General features: G+C 44.3%; 1 protein-coding gene across 6 annotated transcripts in view; it reads right to left on the bottom strand.

The window, feature by feature from the left end:
- DLG3 (discs large MAGUK scaffold protein 3) overlaps positions 1 to 21,262 on the bottom strand; it is a 1,928,515-nt gene that overhangs the window by 235,576 nt on the left and 1,671,677 nt on the right. For all 6 annotated transcript variants that reach the window (XM_078640191.1, XM_078640192.1, XM_078640194.1 and 3 more), the window contains one exon: positions 19,515 to 19,691. In XM_078640191.1, coding sequence (XP_078496317.1) covers positions 19,515 to 19,691 — 177 coding nt within the window. The remainder of the gene's footprint in view (positions 1 to 19,514; positions 19,692 to 21,262) is intronic.

The raw sequence follows: 21,262 nt of genomic DNA, 5'->3' as shown, positions 1-21,262 counted from the left end.
ATACAAGCTCAACACAGTCGGTAACAAACAACGATCCTCAAGATTTAAAGGTTTCAGCTGAAGTTTCATTTTGTCCACCATAAGCGTGGAAGGGTATACTCAGATGTGAGTCCCTTGCTCATTGCACCATCAGGATTCAAGCAAGCCGGGCCGACGACGCCTGAAATGGCAGAAACCGGTCCCCGGAAGCTTGTTTCCTTCCCAGTATAAGAATTGGCTTGGTAGTTTGGTTTGCCCTGTTCCCATCATGCACTGGGACAGGAACAGACTAATTTGCATATAGCCAAGTTCTGAGCTGGGATGGTGCAGTGAGCTAAAAAACGGTGATGGATCAAGCCCTGATCTTTGGACTGGGTAAGAGTGGTCTGCTTAATTCAGGCACTCTGTTCATCACCACCCCCTTTTCTGAATCATTTTGTCCACCATAAGCGTGGAAGGGTATACTCAGATGTGAGTCCCTTGCTCATTGCACCATCAGGATTCAAGCAAGCCGGGCCGACGACGCCTGAAATGGCAGAAACCGGTCCCCGGAAGCTTGTTTCCTTCCCAGTATAAGAATTGGCTTGGTAGTTTGGTTTGCCCTGTTCCCATCATGCACTGGGACAGGAACAGACTAATTTGCATATAGCCAAGTTCTGAGCTGGGATGGTGCAGTGAGCTAAAAAACGGTGATGGATCAAGCCCTGATCTTTGGACTGGGTAAGAGTGGTCTGCTTAATTCAGGCACTCTGTTCATCACCACCCCCTTTTCTGAATCATTTTGTCCACCATAAGCGTGGAAGGGTATACTCAGATGTGAGTCCCTTGCTCATTGCACCATCAGGATTCAAGCAAGCCGGGCCGACGACGCCTGAAATGGCAGAAACCGGTCCCCGGAAGCTTGTTTCCTTCCCAGTATAAGAATTGGCTTGGTAGTTTGGTTTGCCCTGTTCCCATCATGCACTGGGACAGGAACAGACTAATTTGCATATAGCCAAGTTCTGAGCTGGGATGGTGCAGTGAGCTAAAAAACGGTGATGGATCAAGCCCTGATCTTTGGACTGGGTAAGAGTGGTCTGCTTAATTCAGGCACTCTGTTCATCACCACCCCCTTTTCTGAATCATTTTGTCCACCATAAGCGTGGAAGGGTATACTCAGATGTGAGTCCCTTGCTCATTGCACCATCAGGATTCAAGCAAGCCGGGCCGACGACGCCTGAAATGGCAGAAACCGGTCCCCGGAAGCTTGTTTCCTTCCCAGTATAAGAATTGGCTTGGTAGTTTGGTTTGCCCTGTTCCCATCATGCACTGGGACAGGAACAGACTAATTTGCATATAGCCAAGTTCTGAGCTGGGATGGTGCAGTGAGCTAAAAAACGGTGATGGATCAAGCCCTGATCTTTGGACTGGGTAAGAGTGGTCTGCTTAATTCAGGCACTCTGTTCATCACCACCCCCTTTTCTGAATCATTTTGTCCACCATTAGCGTGGAAGGGTATACTCAGATGTGAGTCCCTTGCTCATTGCACCATCAGGATTCAAGCAAGCCGGGCCGACGACGCCTGAAATGGCAGAAACCGGTCCCCGGAAGCTTGTTTCCTTCCCAGTATAAGAATTGGCTTGGTAGTTTGGTTTGCCCTGTTCCCATCATGCACTGGGACAGGAACAGACTAATTTGCATATAGCCAAGTTCTGAGCTGGGATGGTGCAGTGAGCTAAAAAACGGTGATGGATCAAGCCCTGATCTTTGGACTGGGTAAGAGTGGTCTGCTTAATTCAGGCACTCTGTTCATCACCACCCCCTTTTCTGAATCATTTTGTCCACCATAAGCGTGGAAGGGTATACTCAGATGTGAGTCCCTTGCTCATTGCACCATCAGGATTCAAGCAAGCCGGGCCGACGACGCCTGAAATGGCAGAAACCGGTCCCCGGAAGCTTGTTTCCTTCCCAGTATAAGAATTGGCTTGGTAGTTTGGTTTGCCCTGTTCCCATCATGCACTGGGACAGGAACAGACTAATTTGCATATAGCCAAGTTCTGAGCTGGGATGGTGCAGTGAGCTAAAAAACGGTGATGGATCAAGCCCTGATCTTTGGACTGGGTAAGAGTGGTCTGCTTAATTCAGGCACTCTGTTCATCACCACCCCCTTTTCTGAATCATTTTGTCCACCATAAGCGTGGAAGGGTATACTCAGATGTGAGTCCCTTGCTCATTGCACCATCAGGATTCAAGCAAGCCGGGCCGACGACGCCTGAAATGGCAGAAACCGGTCCCCGGAAGCTTGTTTCCTTCCCAGTATAAGAATTGGCTTGGTAGTTTGGTTTGCCCTGTTCCCATCATGCACTGGGACAGGAACAGACTAATTTGCATATAGCCAAGTTCTGAGCTGGGATGGTGCAGTGAGCTAAAAAACGGTGATGGATCAAGCCCTGATCTTTGGACTGGGTAAGAGTGGTCTGCTTAATTCAGGCACTCTGTTCATCACCACCCCCTTTTCTGAATCATTTTGTCCACCATAAGCGTGGAAGGGTATACTCAGATGTGAGTCCCTTGCTCATTGCACCATCAGGATTCAAGCAAGCCGGGCCGACGACGCCTGAAATGGCAGAAACCGGTCCCCGGAAGCTTGTTTCCTTCCCAGTATAAGAATTGGCTTGGTAGTTTGGTTTGCCCTGTTCCCATCATGCACTGGGACAGGAACAGACTAATTTGCATATAGCCAAGTTCTGAGCTGGGATGGTGCAGTGAGCTAAAAAACGGTGATGGATCAAGCCCTGATCTTTGGACTGGGTAAGAGTGGTCTGCTTAATTCAGGCACTCTGTTCATCACCACCCCCTTTTCTGAATCATTTTGTCCACCATAAGCGTGGAAGGGTATACTCAGATGTGAGTCCCTTGCTCATTGCACCATCAGGATTCAAGCAAGCCGGGCCGACGACGCCTGAAATGGCAGAAACCGGTCCCCGGAAGCTTGTTTCCTTCCCAGTATAAGAATTGGCTTGGTAGTTTGGTTTGCCCTGTTCCCATCATGCACTGGGACAGGAACAGACTAATTTGCATATAGCCAAGTTCTGAGCTGGGATGGTGCAGTGAGCTAAAAAACGGTGATGGATCAAGCCCTGATCTTTGGACTGGGTAAGAGTGGTCTGCTTAATTCAGGCACTCTGTTCATCACCACCCCCTTTTCTGAATCATTTTGTCCACCATAAGCGTGGAAGGGTATACTCAGATGTGAGTCCCTTGCTCATTGCACCATCAGGATTCAAGCAAGCCGGGCCGACGACGCCTGAAATGGCAGAAACCGGTCCCCGGAAGCTTGTTTCCTTCCCAGTATAAGAATTGGCTTGGTAGTTTGGTTTGCCCTGTTCCCATCATGCACTGGGACAGGAACAGACTAATTTGCATATAGCCAAGTTCTGAGCTGGGATGGTGCAGTGAGCTAAAAAACGGTGATGGATCAAGCCCTGATCTTTGGACTGGGTAAGAGTGGTCTGCTTAATTCAGGCACTCTGTTCATCACCACCCCCTTTTCTGAATCGAAGTTTCACGAAGGTATATACAAATGGAAGACAAATCAAAACAAGTGCAAATAAAAATTAATATACGAAATACAAATGAAGCAGGGGCAAGTTCTAGAATGGTAATAAAAGCACCACAACATAGAACAAACCATATGTCATCATATACAGATTCCAAGCAAGAGAATAGCTGGAGCAAGCAGATTATTCTAACACCTAAATACATCTCACAAGGACAGCAAGATATTCTCAATAGAGGAAATATAATGCGATTACTGGCGGAAATTCCGGCGCAAAAATACCTGACTCAATGTGACTTACTGTCCGTTAAATTTATTCCACAAGAAAAGAACCAGATTGAAAGAACGTATAACGAAAAGAAACAGATGGAAAGAACACTTGCGACATGGAGAACTGAGGAAATAGTGGAAGCCATTATGAATGCCAGACTTCAGTTCGAAGCATGGGGCATCTTATGGGACAAACCCCTAAGACCTTGTTCCCCATCACCGTTGATGAAGCTCATGAAGTGTCGTTCACTGGAGATTGAAAAAAGTCAGGTGTTTTCAGTATTACAAAATGCTAGAAGTAAAATGATGTCTTCAGTAATGGTACTATTAAACAAACACGGGGACAGGGTCTAATGCAATGGAGATGGTTAGCAGCGACATTTAATATTCCGACAAGAGAATGACTTGTCAATCAAGATAATAGTCTCCGTCACAATTGTATAAAGCTTCTGTCTTGAAATATAGTGGGGGCTAAAAGTGAAATTCAGGGGGATGCTGCACCAATATATTAGAGTAAATATGATATTGTTGTATTACAAGAGACCTGGTTGTTCATACCGCAGAAGTAGCTAATTATAAACTTCATACGTCAACGCTGTAAGATCAAACCGCTATGGGAGAGCAAAGGCATTTGCCATAGGCTTGGAGCAACTTAATACAACCACTCCAGAAATACAGATTATCAAATTAGACAATTTGTCAACACATGATTTAACACCATTATTAATAAATGTCTATTTGCACCCAAATGTAGGGAAAAAACAGCAGTTGGATAAACTATTCTCGATAATCACAGAATACAGACTGACACACCCAGAGTGGGAAATCATAATAACAGGGATTTCAATACCAAGCTTATTTACACCCCGGAGGAAGAGGAGTTAATAACTGCTCAAAACGTTTTCTGGTCAGTACCAGTGCAAACATCTTCAATGGCAAAACGCAGGGATTTAAATGGCCAAAAAACAGTTATGGCCCTGGAACATCGAGTTCTAAGAATAATAAATGGAAGAACGCAAGATGACATGTCAAGGAAATACATGCCCAGTCAATAATAGACTTTACAATTCTGTCTTTACCCTTACTGAATAAAGTGAGGAAATTCATGGTTAAGTTTACAACACAAAGTGACCATTCATTTCAGCACCTGGAAATAATTAATTTTAATAAGCATCAGGGAACCCCCACAAGGATAGGTAATCTATCAACAACTAATTTGAAGCGTATACGATGTTTGGTAGGTAATCTAGTTGAGATAACAAAGCTAGCAAAGGAGGTATTCGAATCAAACACCTACAGAAAACCACCAAGTTGAAAACTGGGCAACTTTCACTACAAAGTTCCTGAGGCTCGCACCCAAACAGGAGCCCATAAAATATAAAAAGTAGGGAGACGGCGAAACTGTCAAATAATATACTAACATTAAGGAAAGAAATTAGAAAGGCGGTTAGAAAGAACAAGATAAATAACAATGTGACCTCATGGAATGATATAAAAAATCTGAAAAGATTATACAAAAAACAAATATGGAAGGATCAAAAATTAAGCCAGGAGCAGTTCTGGACAAGGCTTCTTTTTTGCGCCAAAAAATCTAATAATCAAGCGTTTTGGTAATAATAAATGGAATATCCGAACCCTCCCAAACCATAAATGGCACTTGTGTGACAGTCGGACTGGGTACACTACTTGAGAAGCACTTTTAAGAAAGATATAGGTGGTGAAAATAAAAATAGTTATATTGGTTTGGAATCTAAGCCGCCAGATACACCTAAGGAACAGTATAAAATTAGGGCCTCCCAAATAACGCCGGATCGCCAGGTAGCCGACAGGATAATGAAAATATTTAAATCAGGTCGAAGGGACGGGGCACAGGGGCCTAATGGAATACCGCAGGCCATCTTTTCTGGTGACTACGAATACTGGGCGAGCCCGTTGTCAGGACTGTTCCTGGAGGCAAAATTAACAAATAATCTGCTGATGAGTTGGAAAGGTGCAATCATCAACTCAATATTCAAGGGCGGATACAGATCGGATCCTGCAAATTATAGGCTTATAGCTCTACTGGATGTGGAAGCGAAATATTACGCTTCACTAATCCTGGAGGACCTAGTACAATGGTATACTAAAAATAAGCGGATTCCGATTAATCAAACCGGATTTCGAAAGGGGTTCTGTACAACAACTTATATACTTGATTTGACCATGATTGCAGAAAGGTGTTAACGTTTGAATTTAAAATTACAGCTCTGCTTTGATTTTAAAGCAGCTTTTGACAGCATAGAGCGAGGACTATTGTGGTGTAAATTGAAGAAAATGTGTCTCCCATAGGTACTACTGGTGCCATTCAATTGTATATGGGAACATGGATACGAATGAAAATTGCAAATGGTATGAGAATTTCAAGGAAAATCCACACTGCAAAAGGGCTAAAGCAAGGCTGCGTATTAACCCCTCATTTATTTAATCTTTTTATGGCGGATCTTTCTATAAAACTAAATGAGACAAATGCTCATTCCCCTTGCCTAGGTCCATTGCCGATAACACATCTTTGTTACGCTGATGATATAGTCCTACTCAGCCAGACACGAGTTGGCTTACAAAGATCACTAAACGAGCTAGCGACATTTGCTAAGGTCAACGCCTTGAAAATTAATATAAAGAAAATAAAGACTATGATTATTGCAAAGCGAGCAGGATGCAAATTCCCGGTCAGGCAGGGAGAAATAACATTAGGGGTAGTTAATAACTACAAATATCTAGGTCTGTACATTGAAGATCGTTTAAATTTAAAAAAAACAATATTTAGAAGCAAAAGGGAATGGTCTAATCTACGCATTTTGTGCCCTCTCTTTAAAGCCTTTACTAGATGTAATGGCTGCCAAATTAATGCAGAGAGTGGAGTACGCAAGCGTCGTTCTATACGGAACAGATGCTGAACTGTTGGGAAAGATTTAAGTAAGAGCATACAAAAGGGTCTTTAAGTTACCTCAGAATGTGTCACCAGCACAGGTGAGGTTGGAATTTGGCCTGATCCATCAAGGGATTGGAAGAAACTAAGCATATGTCAAGAGTTGGTATAAAATCTGGTTGAGTCGAGCCAACTTTTTACATGATGCCTTGTGGTGAGCCCAGGAAGAAGATCAGCACTCCATTTATGGCAAGTTTTTTAAATTAGCCATGGAAGAAACAAAGTCTAAAGTTTTTCGTAAAGTGGTAAATAAAATGGTCAAAATACATGCATTAATAGAGGATAAAAATAAATGTTCAAAGAGGTCTCACGCTTGGATGGTAATACAGTCCTTTACAAAATTACATTCGGCAGAATATCTGAGTACAACATACTCATAATATCTACAAAGGAAACTTACGGCCACCAGGTTTGGGTTATTACCAAGTTTAGCGGATCAGCCCAAATGGAGATACAATGGGCCTACATCATGTACACTATGCAGCACCGAGAAGCAAGACCTTATTCATCTTATTTGAATATGCCCTGGCTTAAGGCAGACCCGGGTGGGGCTTTTGAAAAATATATTTATTGAGAGGCGCATTAGGTCTTGTAGAACCGCAATAATCAAGGGTTTGGACGCAACGGATTCCCTTCTAAATTGTAAGATTATGACATTTTTGATACAATATGAACAGATAATTATGAAAAAGGATAACAAAACCACCACGGGTAGTGTTTGGCAAGTATTAATATGAACTGTTAGTAGGGACTGCATCACTATAATATTGGGACTAAAACAAGTAGCAATGGAAGCCCTGCTCTTTGGTAAATATATATCGGTTTAGGGATGTTGGTTTTTATAGATTAGATAGTTTTTAAAAGGATTGTTTTGTTTTAGCCAAAAGTCATTACCACTGTATATTTATGTATGAAATCATTTTTATATAATCTTTTGAAATCTTTAGCTAGATTTTAGGAAAAAGAGAATATAAGTTCTTTCAATACTATATGGTTTTTATGAACTGAAACAAAGATTTACTCTTGCCTGGTGATCTCAATTTCAGGAGTGTACATGGGGATCAAACCCACCCATCCCTCATCCCCCCACCGGTCCTACAAACTTCCCTCTCACTCTCTCCTGCAACAATACTGTTAAACAACTAGTGCTTTAAGTCCAACCAATCAGCTGGAGAGAAAAAAAAGACAAATGATAGTCAGAGGTACTGCCTCTGTTGAGAACCTCTGCGATCCGCTTTGTTGGAACCGGTCTGTAGCTCCTTAAAGGTAAATGAATGTATCATCCACCTGTAGTGCTCATGTAGTGAGTAACTCATGTCCTGCAGTCAGCTTTGTGCTGCACACTTCAAACACATTTCCTCTCCACTTTGAGACTTTGTTCAGGCTGTTTGTGACATAGGTGCATTGGTGCTTTTGAGATATTACACCACTTTACGTCCCGCCAACATTTCTTTCCTCCAAAGGCTTTATCTGTTGCGTGGTCATTCAGGGATTTTGGGGTGAGGGAGCTTTGGTTGTAATTCCTCCTCCAGGTCTCTATTGGGCGAGTTTGAATCCAGATTTCGTAGAAAACAGTTTTTCCTGAAAAACAAAACTGATCTGAAAGGGAAGACTCCACCTGGATATGCGGCCCACTGGTCCTAGCGAATCCCTCACTTTGCGCTGCCTTTAGAAATCACTTAGTCTTTGAAACAGTGCAGTCACACTAGGATATCTGGCAGTCATCTGTTTCCAGAACCTACCATCCTCGCCCTACATAGCCTATGGATCTGTATTGGATCTGCGGCACTTCTCACAAGAATAGAATCCAGGAGGTCCTGCACTTATTTGTTCATGTCTTGTCTTTCTTCGTCTGTTTGAATTCTCCTTATTGATAGGTTTCACCTGCTGGATCGATCCTCTGAGTCCTGCTTTTCAGAGTGAATGATCATCTGTTAGCCCAAGTTTTTTTTAAGCTCCTCTGATAATCTTCCAGATCTAGAGTTTACTATGCCCTGATTGCAGAGAGTTCACTATAATGTCCAGCTCCACCACCATTATTTGGAATTCTTTCAGACTCTGCTTCAAGTGTGTTTGCTCCACTTATATTTCTGCCTTGAGCTCTGAGAAAATAATTGTTTCATAAATCTTTTTGTGACTTTCTCATCCTCCGAGATTCACAAAGAAACACTTTGTTTAGTAAGAGGAAGACCTTGTCTCGGTCGACTGTAAGCCACAAAGAGTTGGTTAGATTTGCGGAACGCCTTTGTCCTGTCAAGGTAGAATTTAAGGCACTGTTTAAGATCTAGTGAATGCAGAGTTCTTTCTGCTGCCGTTTGAGGATTTGGAAAAAAGGTACGCAAGACCACAGGCTCATTGAGGTGAAAGTCTTACGGGACTTTGGGCACAAACTTGGGATTCGTTCGAAGAATAACGCTATCATGTTTGAATTGAATAAAGTGGTCTTGGATTGAGAATGCATGAAGCTCGCTTACTCGCCTTGCAGATGTAAGGGCTAGTAGAAGTGCTGTCTTCCAAGAAAGAAACTTGAGATCGGCTTTGTGTATCGGCTCAAAAGGGTGTTTCATAAGTTGAGCCAGCACTATGTTGAGTTGCCAAGTTGGAGGTAGAGACTTAACAGGAGGTAAAGTCGTAAACAGACCCTTGAGAAATTGTTTGACCAGTCTATTTAACCAAAGAGAAGGGCCTGCAGAAGATCTCCTGAATCTGGATATTGTGGCCAAGTGAACTTTTAAGAGGCGTGAGCAAGACCTGAGGTCGCCAGATGAAGGTAAGGCAATATTTGTTTTGGAGAAGAAGAGAGAGGGTGTACATTCGTAGACTTGCACCAGATGCAGAATCTCTTCCACTTTAAGGAATATGTCTTGTTCGTACTGTCGGCTCGGGCCGGAGCCAGACTTGCCCTGCAGTCTGGAGGAACGTCTAGGCGATGGAACTCTTGGAACTCAGGTGCCAAGCCGATAATTTGAGAGATGCTGGATCCGGGTGTTGGACTTGTTCCCGATCCATTGTGAGGAGTGAGGGAAATGGCTTCAAAGGAATCGGCGGTTCCAGGGAGAAAAGATGGAGCTCCGTGAAACAATGTTGGTGAGGCCAGGCTGAAGCTATCATGATTAGCGTGCAGGGTTCTGCCTTCAACTTCCTGAGGACCCTGGGAATAAGGGGAATTAGTGGAAAAGCGTAAGCAAAGACGTTGAACCATGCTATCGAAAATGCATTCCCTAGAGATCCTCGCTGGGGATGCCAACTTGCGAAGTTGTGGCATTTGGCGTTGTGCCGGGTGGCAAATAGATCTGCTTAGTGAATCGGCCACCACATTGTCCGTTCCTGGAACATATTCTGCTCGCAGGGAAATGTGAAGTAGTGACCAGTTCCAGATCTTCTGAGATTCTGGAGAGAGTGGCAGTGAAAGAGTACCTTCCTGCTTGTTTCGGTAGTGCATTGTCGTAGTATTGTCCATCCGGACAAGCACTAGAGAACCTTTGATCCTGGGAAGGAACGCCCGATAGTCCAGGTACACAGCACGTAGCTCGAGGAGGTTTATGTGAAGCTTCCGTTTGGAAGGAGACCACTTTACACTGATCCGGAGTCCTTAGAGGAAAGCTCCCCAGCCTTCCATGGACGCATCCGTTGTGACTATTTGCGGAGAGACTTGGGAGTAAGAAGGGCAGGCCTTGATAAAGATTCCGTGGACGAGTCCACCACTGTAGAGCAGTGACCATCTGAGGGGTCACTTGAACGACACCGTCGAATGAACCTTCGGCTTGAATCCACTGAGCGGAGAGTGATTCCTGAAGAGGACGCATGTGAAGGCGGCAGTGGGGAACCAACAGAATACATCACCCCGAGAAGGGACTTGAACAGGCGTATTGAGAGGACCTTCCTGGATCTTATGCAGTCCGCTAATTGAAGTCTGGACTGTCGCTCTTGCGACGGGAAAGCTTTCTTCTGGTTTGTATCCAGAATAGCACCCAGAAAAGTTATCCGCTGAGAGGGTTGGAGGACGGACTTGTCCTGATTGAGAGTTAGTCCTAGGCGACTGAAAAGCTGTAGACAGGCGTTGGAAGATCCGTTTCTGCCATCTAGAGAAGGTGCCTTGACGAGCCAGTCATCGAGATAGGGAAGAGGATGACGTTGTTGCCTGAGGTATGAAGCCACTGGAGAAAGGCATTTTGTGAAAATGCGTGGGGCTGACTTGAGCCCGAAGGCCAGGACTCGGAATTGGTAATGTCTGCCTGCCACCGCGAATCTCAGAATTTTTTTGTGATTCCTGTGTATTGGGATATGGAAATAGGCATCTTGAAGATCTAAAGATACCATGTAGTCGTTTGCATTGAGAAGTTATAGCACTTCTTGAATGGTGACCATTCAAAACGATTGCTTCTTTAAGTATTTGTTGAGACTTCTCAAATCCAGGATTGGTCTCCATTTCTTATCCTTTCGCACCAGGAAAAAACGGGAATAAAAACCTTTCCCTCGTTGACAAAGAGGAACCCTTTCTACAGCTCCGTTCTGGATCTTTAGTGAGATTTCCAGGAATAAAAGGCACCGATTTTTGTGAAGCATAGGTCAAGGAGGGGTCTGTGGAGGAGTTTGAATGAACTCCACAGAATGTTCAAATTGTACCAGCTGAAGAATCCAACGGTCCGTTATTTGTTTCCAGTAGTGTAAAAAATGGAAAATTCTTCCTCCTACTTTGGAGGGTGGAGAGGAAATGGAGACCGGCGGTAGAGGAAAGTCATTGACACCGGGCGGTATCCTTCTGTCATCCTCCCTTTCCTCGAAAGGAGGTCTTATTGTACGAGGACTGCTGCTGTTGGCGTAGTTGAAATTGTGGCCAATATTGTTGGCTGGAAGAAGAGTAGGAAGACTAATATTGTTGGTAGAACCGTCTAGTGGAAGACTGCCCTTTACCCTTTGAGCCTCGTAAAGAGGGGGGTTTAAATTGAAGGGTACCCAAAACCCGAGCCGTGTCGGTATCCTTTTGTATGCCCTGAAGAGCTTTGTCAATATGAGTGCCAAAAAGAAGTTGACTGTCGTAGGGCATGTCCAGAATTTTAGTCTGGACCTCTGGCCAAAATGTAGTCGTCTTAAGCCAACCTTGGCATCGTAAGACTGCAGCGCCAGCCAATTGGCGGAAACCAGTAGAGGCGATATCCATCGCGCAATCGATCTCGGAAGCCGAACGTTTGCCCTCTAACAAGATCTTTCTTGCTTCCTCCTTAGTGTCGTCCAGCAAGGCCCCCAAGTATGGTGCAATGTCCACCCACATCTGCCTGTTGTAGCGCTCCAATAACGCTAAGGAATTAGATGCACGCACTGTCAATGCAGACATGGAAGAAAAACGTTTCCCGATATTGTCAAGTCGTCTGCCCTCCTTGTCCGGAGGGGCGGACAGTGGAGCAGAAGGGTTTTTAGACTTCCGCTGGGCCACCTGAGTGATGACTGAATCAGGCTTGGGATGTCCGGTAAGGCAGGCTGTAGCGGTGTCCGGAGCCCTGTATTTTTTGTCCAGACGAGGCAACTCTGGGGGAACCGAAGATGGATTGTGCATGATCTTCTCACTATGATCCCAGATGTAGTCTATAATAGGCACGGTTCTTACTGACTTTTTAAAAGGTTCCTTAAAGACGTAAAGGAAACAATCCTGTTGGTGAGAAGGCATAGGGATCTGGAAACGCTTCGCAGCTCTTTCCAAGATATTATGAAAAACCCCAATATCCTCAGGAGGCGAATCAGCTTGAGGAGGCACTAGGGACAATGGACAAAGGATAACGTTATCATCCCATTCATCATGAGTCGACTGGTAATCATGAAGCTCCCCTTCCTCTTGGTGATCATCCTCCTCAACATCAACATCCTTGGAAGGTGGAGGTGCGACAGGCATGGACTGTGGAAGTGGAGGTGGAGCTTGTGGCATTGGTGGCGAAGAGACAACTGGAGTAGGAGACGGAGCAGAAGTAGAAAATCTCTGCTTGTAGTCAGAAATTAAAAATTGGAGGTCGCTATAATGTGTTTTTTATGATTGTATTGTATGTTATTTTATTTATTATGATACTTGTGTTTTGAGTATGGACCATATTGGTCATTTTTAATGTCTGCCTTTTGGAATAAAATTGTGATACACTTTGACTGTAATTTACTTGTTTTCATTGCCCTTTTTCGAATGCTACATATATAACCAGTGAAGCTTGTTTTGTAATTTGTTGTGAGTATTTTTACTCAGATTTATGTGCCCAAGGGGACTTTTATTTCTTGACATTCATCTCTTTTTACACAAGGAAAAATAATTTAGCAGTCAAATAGGGCTACATTGGCCAATTCCGTTTATTAACATAGAAAACTAAGCACTATTACAAATATATAAACATTAGAATAAGAACCAGGTGACAGGAAAGAACAAAGCGGTTATACCAACTAAGCGATTGCGGAAGGCCTGTCACCGCCAGCCATGCATTGGCGGTCCTTTTGCAATTGAACCGCGATTAGGATGGCGGAGGGAATCGCGTTTGTACCGCAAAGACCGTCCGCCACGGAACTGCCACAGGCAATCGTTGCCTGGCGGAGCGGTCTGCATCAATGAAATGGTGGCGATGACTAGCAGGCACCATCCGCCAGATCACGATGCGGTCTCCTGCCAGCCTTTCCGTGGCAGGTAAACCGTCTTTAAAAGGCTGCTGGAGATTAGTTTCAGGTGGCCGTTGCGGGCCACCCTTGTGTTGGGGAAGGTGTGGGTGCAATTGGGGGGATGTGAGGGTGCACTTTGGGGGGGAGGGAGTGGGGAGTACCCATGGTACCCCCTACATTTCACTGCACCAAGTGGCAGGCACAGTGTGGTGCCTGCCATGTAGTGTAGAGAAATGCACAACATGCCATTTTAACTTTGCGTCGGGTGCCAGTCAGCAGCACCCGCCGCAATGCTAAAATGCAAAATGTGACTGCCATGGTGGCGGTAGCATCCTGATTTGCTGTGCCTGACCACCACATGTATTGCGGACTGTCACGGTCTCCACCAACAACGGTGGACAGACTACAGTCTGTCCGCCATTATAATCATCCCTTAAGTTGATCTCAGATTTTCATGTAATCAATCTATTTCTCCGACAACTTTCTTTCAGAATCTTACTAACTCGGCTGAGGGATCTCTCCATACTTAAGATGAAAGGACAATGCTTAAATTTTGTTGCTGAAAAGAAATACTTATTTGTTAACTAGGCGCCCTTCATACTGGGCTGGTCGCTTCAGAAAAAAAGCCTTTCTAGATGTATAGGCTCATCTTATGCTATGAAAAAACTAAAAAGACAAACTAAAAGCTCACTCAACTAGAGGTAGCTAGTATAGTGAGCTTTTGATTACTGCTACTTTATTGAGAACGATTTCTGCAGTGGAGATTTTTAAAGCAGTCACTTAGAGGTCTGTGCATACATTTACATTACTGTCTTCATTCAGACTCCGCAGAAGATGTCCCAGTAGGGTAGGCCTCCTTCAAAAACCTCTTCGCATAGTTCAATATTTTTCCTTTTTCCTTTAACAGCTTCTGGCAGTGATGGGCTTGCTTTTTCTATTCAGTGCATACTATTAACAATAAAGATCCCCCCAGAAGGAGAGGATGGTTGCTTTCCTGTAATCCTACTTTAATATAAGGGGAATCACCATTGCAATCATAAGCAATCCACCAGTTTGCTTTTTTATTCCTTACACCTAAGAGATTATAGTTGTCTTTAGTTGTATCCGTTGTCTCCGTTGTAAATAAACAACTGAACATCTGCCACTCAGGACATGTGGTACTGGAGAACTCATACTTAAATCTACAAATCCCTTTATCAGCCTTACCTGTCTGCAGGCTAGGTGGCTACATGATTCTATTTTTTCTCTTCTCTATTTTTCTCTTCCTATCCTTTAAACGAAAAACAAGTTTGTGAAAGATCATTTTTCTGAGTCATCAAGCTCCTCTAGTAACATTTATATATTTGTAATATGGTTTAAGTTTTTAATGGAATGGAATGGTCACTGTAGCCTTAAATAGGCCACTAAATAATTGTTATTCATATAAAAATAGTTTTAAAAAAAAAGGCAAATGAGAAATAGTTTTATCATTGCAAAAGTTTTCTTGAGTTTTACCCGTGGGCAATAGTATTTACTTCTTATGATTATAAATGGAGATAGTCTAAAGGAGACTAAAAATGTTCACTTCACTGTTTCATTTGAAGTGGGGAAAAGTTACCAATACGTTACATTTAGTGTGTACGTGGAATAATCAAGGTGACAATGTTGGAATAGGGAAGAGTCCAACAGAGGCAGTTGCTTAGGGTTGACTTTTACATCTCTTTTCTTTAATTAACCCCCTTTTTAGGTCTCGCCTGAGCAAGTGCATGCGCTACTCTGAGAAACATTTAGCAACAGGCTTTTCAAAGTGCTACCACAGGCATTTTGGTGTCCTCAAGCTTGAGTGCACGCACGCAACCGCCATCTGTCTTTCCTCCTGTCACGGGTCATTAGGTGCTTCATGGCGCGCTTTTTTTACTTTCAGTGCGCTCGCGCTTGTTGTGACTAGCTTCTTGAGCGCTTTCCTCATCCTGATCACCTTCCTATGTAGCGGGTTAGCCCAGATCCCTCCCAGAGTGTGCTCGTTCATCTCTGGCTTGCTGGGCGAAGACATGATTGCTTCTCGTGTGTCCACATGCCCAGTAATGCCTCCTGGATAATAGAAATGTTTACAGAGACCCTTTACAGAGGTTGAACTGTTCTACTCGTACAGGCCGGCCAAGGTGTTTGCCCCAGCTGCCCCCACCCCCCCAGCGCTGCCTCGGTTACTCACCCTGACTCGTCAACCTGATTCGTGAGCAGCCTCTCTGGCCCAGTCTTTGGCTTTCTGGTCAGGTGGGATACGATACCACATTGGAACCATAAGCCATCTTTACTGTGAAAATCAGCCGCAGTTACTGTCGGAAATCGCTCACCTCCACCCCGCTGCGGTCAGAGCTGCAAATTCAGGAGGAGCAGGAGCTGCGCATTTTAAGTTAAAGAAACGCAGGCAGCAGTAGGAGGAACATCGTACGTGGCGCACATAGCCTATTGTGAGTCTACTTCATCATTGGGCACCAACTGCAGTGACGTTGACAATAAGTTCGGAGCCCCCACGTGTGTCAGCCCGGCCCGGAAGTGTCTAACTTGAATACTACAATTTATTACTTTGTAGCAGTACCAACGCGCAGAGCATCAAACAGATCTAGCTAGCTTCCTTAACCTATGACTGCCAGGAGCAGTGCGCACCACGATGACAGACACGGCAGCTCAATCCATCAAGTGCATTATAGCAGCCCTCCACGTAGCAGCTGAGAACACACTGGACCTGATAGACTGTGTATTGTAATCATGACCTCTACCCATGACTCACCATTCGCACCAGGCTTGTCTGTTGCACGAACAGTCTGTTTGATTGCTTTTTGCTCGTCACATTGTATCACCAGCTTGCAAGTGTCATCTTGCAATGACGGCGGCCCCAGGCGGGATGTGTCAGCCGGACGTATTAAGCCGTGAACCCCCTCATATTTTCAGCCCATTCACACTATATGTGAGCGGCCAGTAGTACATGCCCGATTTCTCCAGTGTATGTTTTTTTGCACTATACCGGTCAAGCATTTACATACCAGCATGACCACTCCCAGTGGCCGTGCTTCAGAGTGAATCTGACAGTATGGTGCTACTAAGCGCCGCCACTCAGAGCAATTGTGCCTTTGTACAGGATACAGAGGTCAGTGCTTCTAAAGCATAGCCCCTCAAAATGACTGCTCCAACGCGCTCGGTTAGTCATGCATGTCAGCATGATCTCTTCCAATGAACATGCCTTTGCCCCTGATCTGGCAGACTAAGCATGACCCCCCCACCCCCACATGCGTGTGATGCAAACACGACCCCATTGGCTTGTGCTGGAAAGCATGGATCCCCTTCCCCATACATGTCCTTTCATCTTCACATTGAGTCTGTACTCTGTTCAACACGTTGCCTGCAAACTATAGCAGCCCCCACCAAACCCCCATACTCAATCTGTTCGCAGGTCTGGACCGGAGACCATGGGTTTCTATCTCGTACCTTTTTGTCTTGCTTTCTCCTTCACCTTGCCTGACTCCATGGTGCCTTAGAATGGACCTTCACACACCTGTCCCGTCATCTTGCACCTGCTAGCCTGTAAGCATCAATCAGTTTCTGCTTTTCTCATCTTCTTGCATTTACAGCCAATGGCATATGGACGTGAATCCTCTGACCATTCACCCTTTCTTCTGCGATCATGGTTTATATTCATCCAGCGGCCCTGGCAGCTAGACCCTCCCAAAGAAGACATCCCCTCCTCTGTGAATGCAGAAAGCACACAAGCCATGTTTTGCTTCAGACATCCATTAAACCAGGTTAATTTCACCTCTGACTTTGCAGGTAGTAGCAATGTCTATCATCTGGACACAGAATTATGCATCCATATTCTAATTAAACAGGCACGTAGACCGCCCTTCACGATTCATGTTTTCTGCATTCATTGTATAGGCCTCTCTCTCTCTCTCTCTAAACAACCCCCCCTCTCTCTAAACACCCCCCTCTCTCTACACACCTCTCCCTCTCTCTACACACCTCTCCCTCTCTCTACACACCTCTCCCTCTCTCTACACACCTCTCCCTCTCTCCAAGTGGCAGCCGGAGCCTGATAGCACTGCTTGTCCATAAAAAAAAAAAAAAAAGCATTGGTATAGCCAATAGGTCTCGCCTTTGGGGCCTTATAAGTGTTAAACCATGCAACAGTTAATGTGGTTGCACCAAGGATATTGTGCTACATAACTAAATACTTATGTCCCAAAAGCGAGACCTATTGGCTATGCCAAATGCTTGTTTTGTTATTGTGGTGCCCTTTTAACTGACAAGGATTTGAGCCGAACCCATGCATGCACATCACAATGGATTTCAACAGGTTTTGCTAGCTGCGGATCAATGTGCAGCATGTCTTGAGCCAGTGCAGTATTCAGAGGGTCATATACTTAACATTAATTAGCACACCAGAGCCAGCTGTCAAACAAACCCATTTAAAAAGAATTCCAATCAGAAAAATCCAATTATTATTAATTTTTTTTTAAAACAAAGATCTCCTCCTCCCCCTATTTGGTGCATACAGGAACCTCCTTGAATTAAGGCTGTAGAGACTTAATATGTCTGGCTGAACAAAGGTGCCCCTGTTATCAACACGCATAGATGAACTCTCTCAGAGGCCAACTGTTTGTGAAGGCTTTCATGTCATACTTTTGCCTGTATTAACCACTCGTTCCTTATTGGAATATACGGCACAAAGCGGCTATTGTTATTCACACTGCTGTCTGTCAAATGCAACATTTTGGCAACAATTAGAATTAAAAAAACTAATGTTTACTTTCAAGTAAGGGGACAAATTAGAGTGGGAGGGAGTTCAAGACCAAAAAATGTGGACCGTCTAGGGAAAAAAAAACAGGCAGAAAAAAAAGCAGAAAGGACGTGAAGGTTGCTGATGCCAGTGTCATGACTGAGTTGGGGAGTGGAGGATATCGCTAGTTCCCCAGGCAAAAAAGTTGATGTGACCACATCTTTTGGAAAACTGTTTCTAGTCCGGCCCAGAATGTAGGCGTTACTGAGTACTAATGCAGAATAGGTGATTTTCAGGTGTTTCAAACAACAATTTAATCAGATTGAATTCTATGGTTCTGTGCCTCCATAAAAACATAACTTTATTTTTGATTTTCACAAACAGCCTCATTTTTGGACACACTTATTTGACAAAAAAGTTTTTAACACGAAGAACTGGTCATAAGAATTCAGCATTCTGTAAGCCTCTTTAGCCCTGGATCTGCTAAATGAGCAAGCGTGGCAGTCTCAGAGGGTTGCTCCGTAAAGGAGGATGTCGGAGTAGATGACTGTATTAGTAGGCTTCAGGTCTACATTTGACTTTTTGAAGGAAGAGGAAGCAGCCAACCTTTTTGCAAAAGGACCCTGGTCGTTAGTGTATTTACAGAGAATTTGAGGAAGATACCACTTTTTCTGGAGTCATGTCCAAGGCAATGACAGGAAACGCAGTTTTGCAGGTCATATTTTTGCTACAGAAACTACAGGCCTTAAAGAGATTTTTCAAAGCTGCCTCACATATGTTGAAGAAGTTTTGCTGGTTAAAAAAAAAAAAGAAGAAGAAACATTGAAAATGTTATACAGTGTTTAGTGTAGATGAGCCAAGCCATGTCCTGACCAAACAAAGCAACGGTAGGGGCGAACGGGGGTAAGATCCAGTGGGTTCCCTCACACTTGACATGCAGTAAAAAGAAAAGGCAGTCTGAGCATCCAAGGGAAGTTTAAGCTACTTTCTCTCCACCTCGCTGTTTCGAGTTAGGGTGTTGCGTCACAAAGCGGTGGACAGACTATAAGAAGTATATTGGAGTGTTGAATGTTAAAGGAGTGCACATGTATACTGCAATAATTATTACGGAGGATTCCCGGTTTAGCAAGGAATAATTCAAGCATGTGAATCTGTGGAATGCTGTAAGAGCTATGAAGATCAAGCAATGGCACACTGCAAGCTACACAAAATTCAATAGCCTAACAGAAAATATAGTACAATATGCTCTTAAGAGTAACCTGCAGTTAATAAAATCAGATGCAGTCAGGCAAACAGTCACCAGAAAGAAGATCTAACTGCCCCAAACATCAGTCTTGATTAAATCAACAAACAACGCCCAAACACGGGCGGATACGTACCTTTTTTTGCTAGGGATAACTCCTATCTGTTCGCTCTCCCCATGGGGCGTGACTAGTCGTGCCTGCCACCACTCATCGTCTGAAGCATTGATTACATGTAAAATGTCTCCATATGAGAAGCTCAGTCCTTGACTCGGTAGGCAACTGTCTCGTGTCCTATCGTAATCAAATAGAGCCCTGAAAAGAAAGCGAAGGGAAGGTTAGGGTGCAACATCGACCAAGAGAAACATAGCACAATATAACAAGATCATTTTAATTTTATAAAAAATAATTCACACAAAGTTTATCAAGGCTCAAAACATTAAGTAGCTAAAATAAATCACATGATCCTTAACTTTAAGAAATATCAGCAGCGTAGAAGAGCGAGTAATGCATTCGTTTTACTCATCAATGCTGTGCCGCAACTAGTCCTGGAGTCAGCTCCCTGAAGTCTTTATGAGGGGCCTAGATGAACAAGTTACTTACATTCGGTAATGATATATATGTAAGAAACATAGGTTAGTTACAGATTCCTTACCTTGAAATTACTCCCAGGAGTCAGACTGGAAGCGGAAAGTTTTTCGTCAGCAGTACCCCTGCGCGTCAGAAGGAGGCCTCGGTCAACTACACGTTCATCGTCGTGGTCGCCGGGATGACATCACGGTAGCTACATAAACGCCGCCCTCGCGTGCTGTTAGTTCTGTATGCGACTTTTCACGCCAGAAGCACAGAGCCATGCAAGACACTGACCACTGGTGCACAGAACAGGGCCCTGACAGGGTGTCCTTAACTCTAGAAGTCAGTTCACAGAACGTGGAGGATGGGTGGGGAGGTAAGGAATCTATAACTAACTTAGGTTTCTTACAGATGAACAAGTTACTTGCCTTCGGTAACGATATATCAGTAAGAAACATTATTTAGTTATAGATTCCTTACCTTAAAATTACCCCCAGGCGTCAGACTGGATCAGGAAGGTTTTTTGTCAGCAGTACCTCTGCGCGTCAGAAGGTGGCATCAGTCAGCTCCGCGTCTATCGTTGGCTAAGTAGTCGCCGGAATGATGTTGCAGCAGCTACTAAAACATCGCCCTTGCGTGCAGATTTCAGTTCTGTACATGACTTTCCGCGCCAGAAACGCAGAGCCATGCAAGACACTGCCCACGGGTGCACAAAACAAGGGCCCTGAAGGAATGTGCTTAACCTTGGAAATCAGTTCGCAGAACAGGAAGGATGGGTGGGGCGGTAAGGAATCTATAACTAATGTTTCTCACAGATCTATCGTTACTGAAGGTAAGTAACTTGTTCATCTGAAAGAAACACATTAGTTATAGATTCCTTACCTTAGAATAGATTCTCCAGCAATGCCAACCCCAGAGGTGGGTCTGCAAACCAAGTTCACACCGGAAAGTCCTGGAGCAAAGAAAGTCCACAGAAGCGGTCTCTCCGGACTTGGCTGTCCAGGCAGTAGTGTTTGGTGAAGGTGTGCAGCGATGCTCATGTAGCTGCCTGACAGATGTCATTAATGGGGACTCCCGATCCCAAAGCAGTGTACTGATATTGAGTGATATAGTGACCATTGGCTCCAATTGGCATAATTGACTCAATCTTGTGCAACAGACTCCATTTTCTGTGCTTGCACGTAGCTACAAAGTGGGGAGGGCATGTTGTTGCTCTTCACTCGTTTTTCGCTTCTCACCGATCAGAGTGAACTGGAACATGTTGTGTGGGATGAGTACTTGGTACCTTTCAGGGAATGTGCGGAATGTACAGC

Source organism: Lissotriton helveticus, chromosome 4_2, assembly GCF_964261635.1.
Source record: "Lissotriton helveticus chromosome 4_2, aLisHel1.1, whole genome shotgun sequence".
NCBI lineage: Eukaryota > Metazoa > Chordata > Amphibia > Caudata > Salamandridae > Lissotriton > Lissotriton helveticus.
This window is presented reverse-complemented; position numbering and strand designations above follow the sequence as displayed.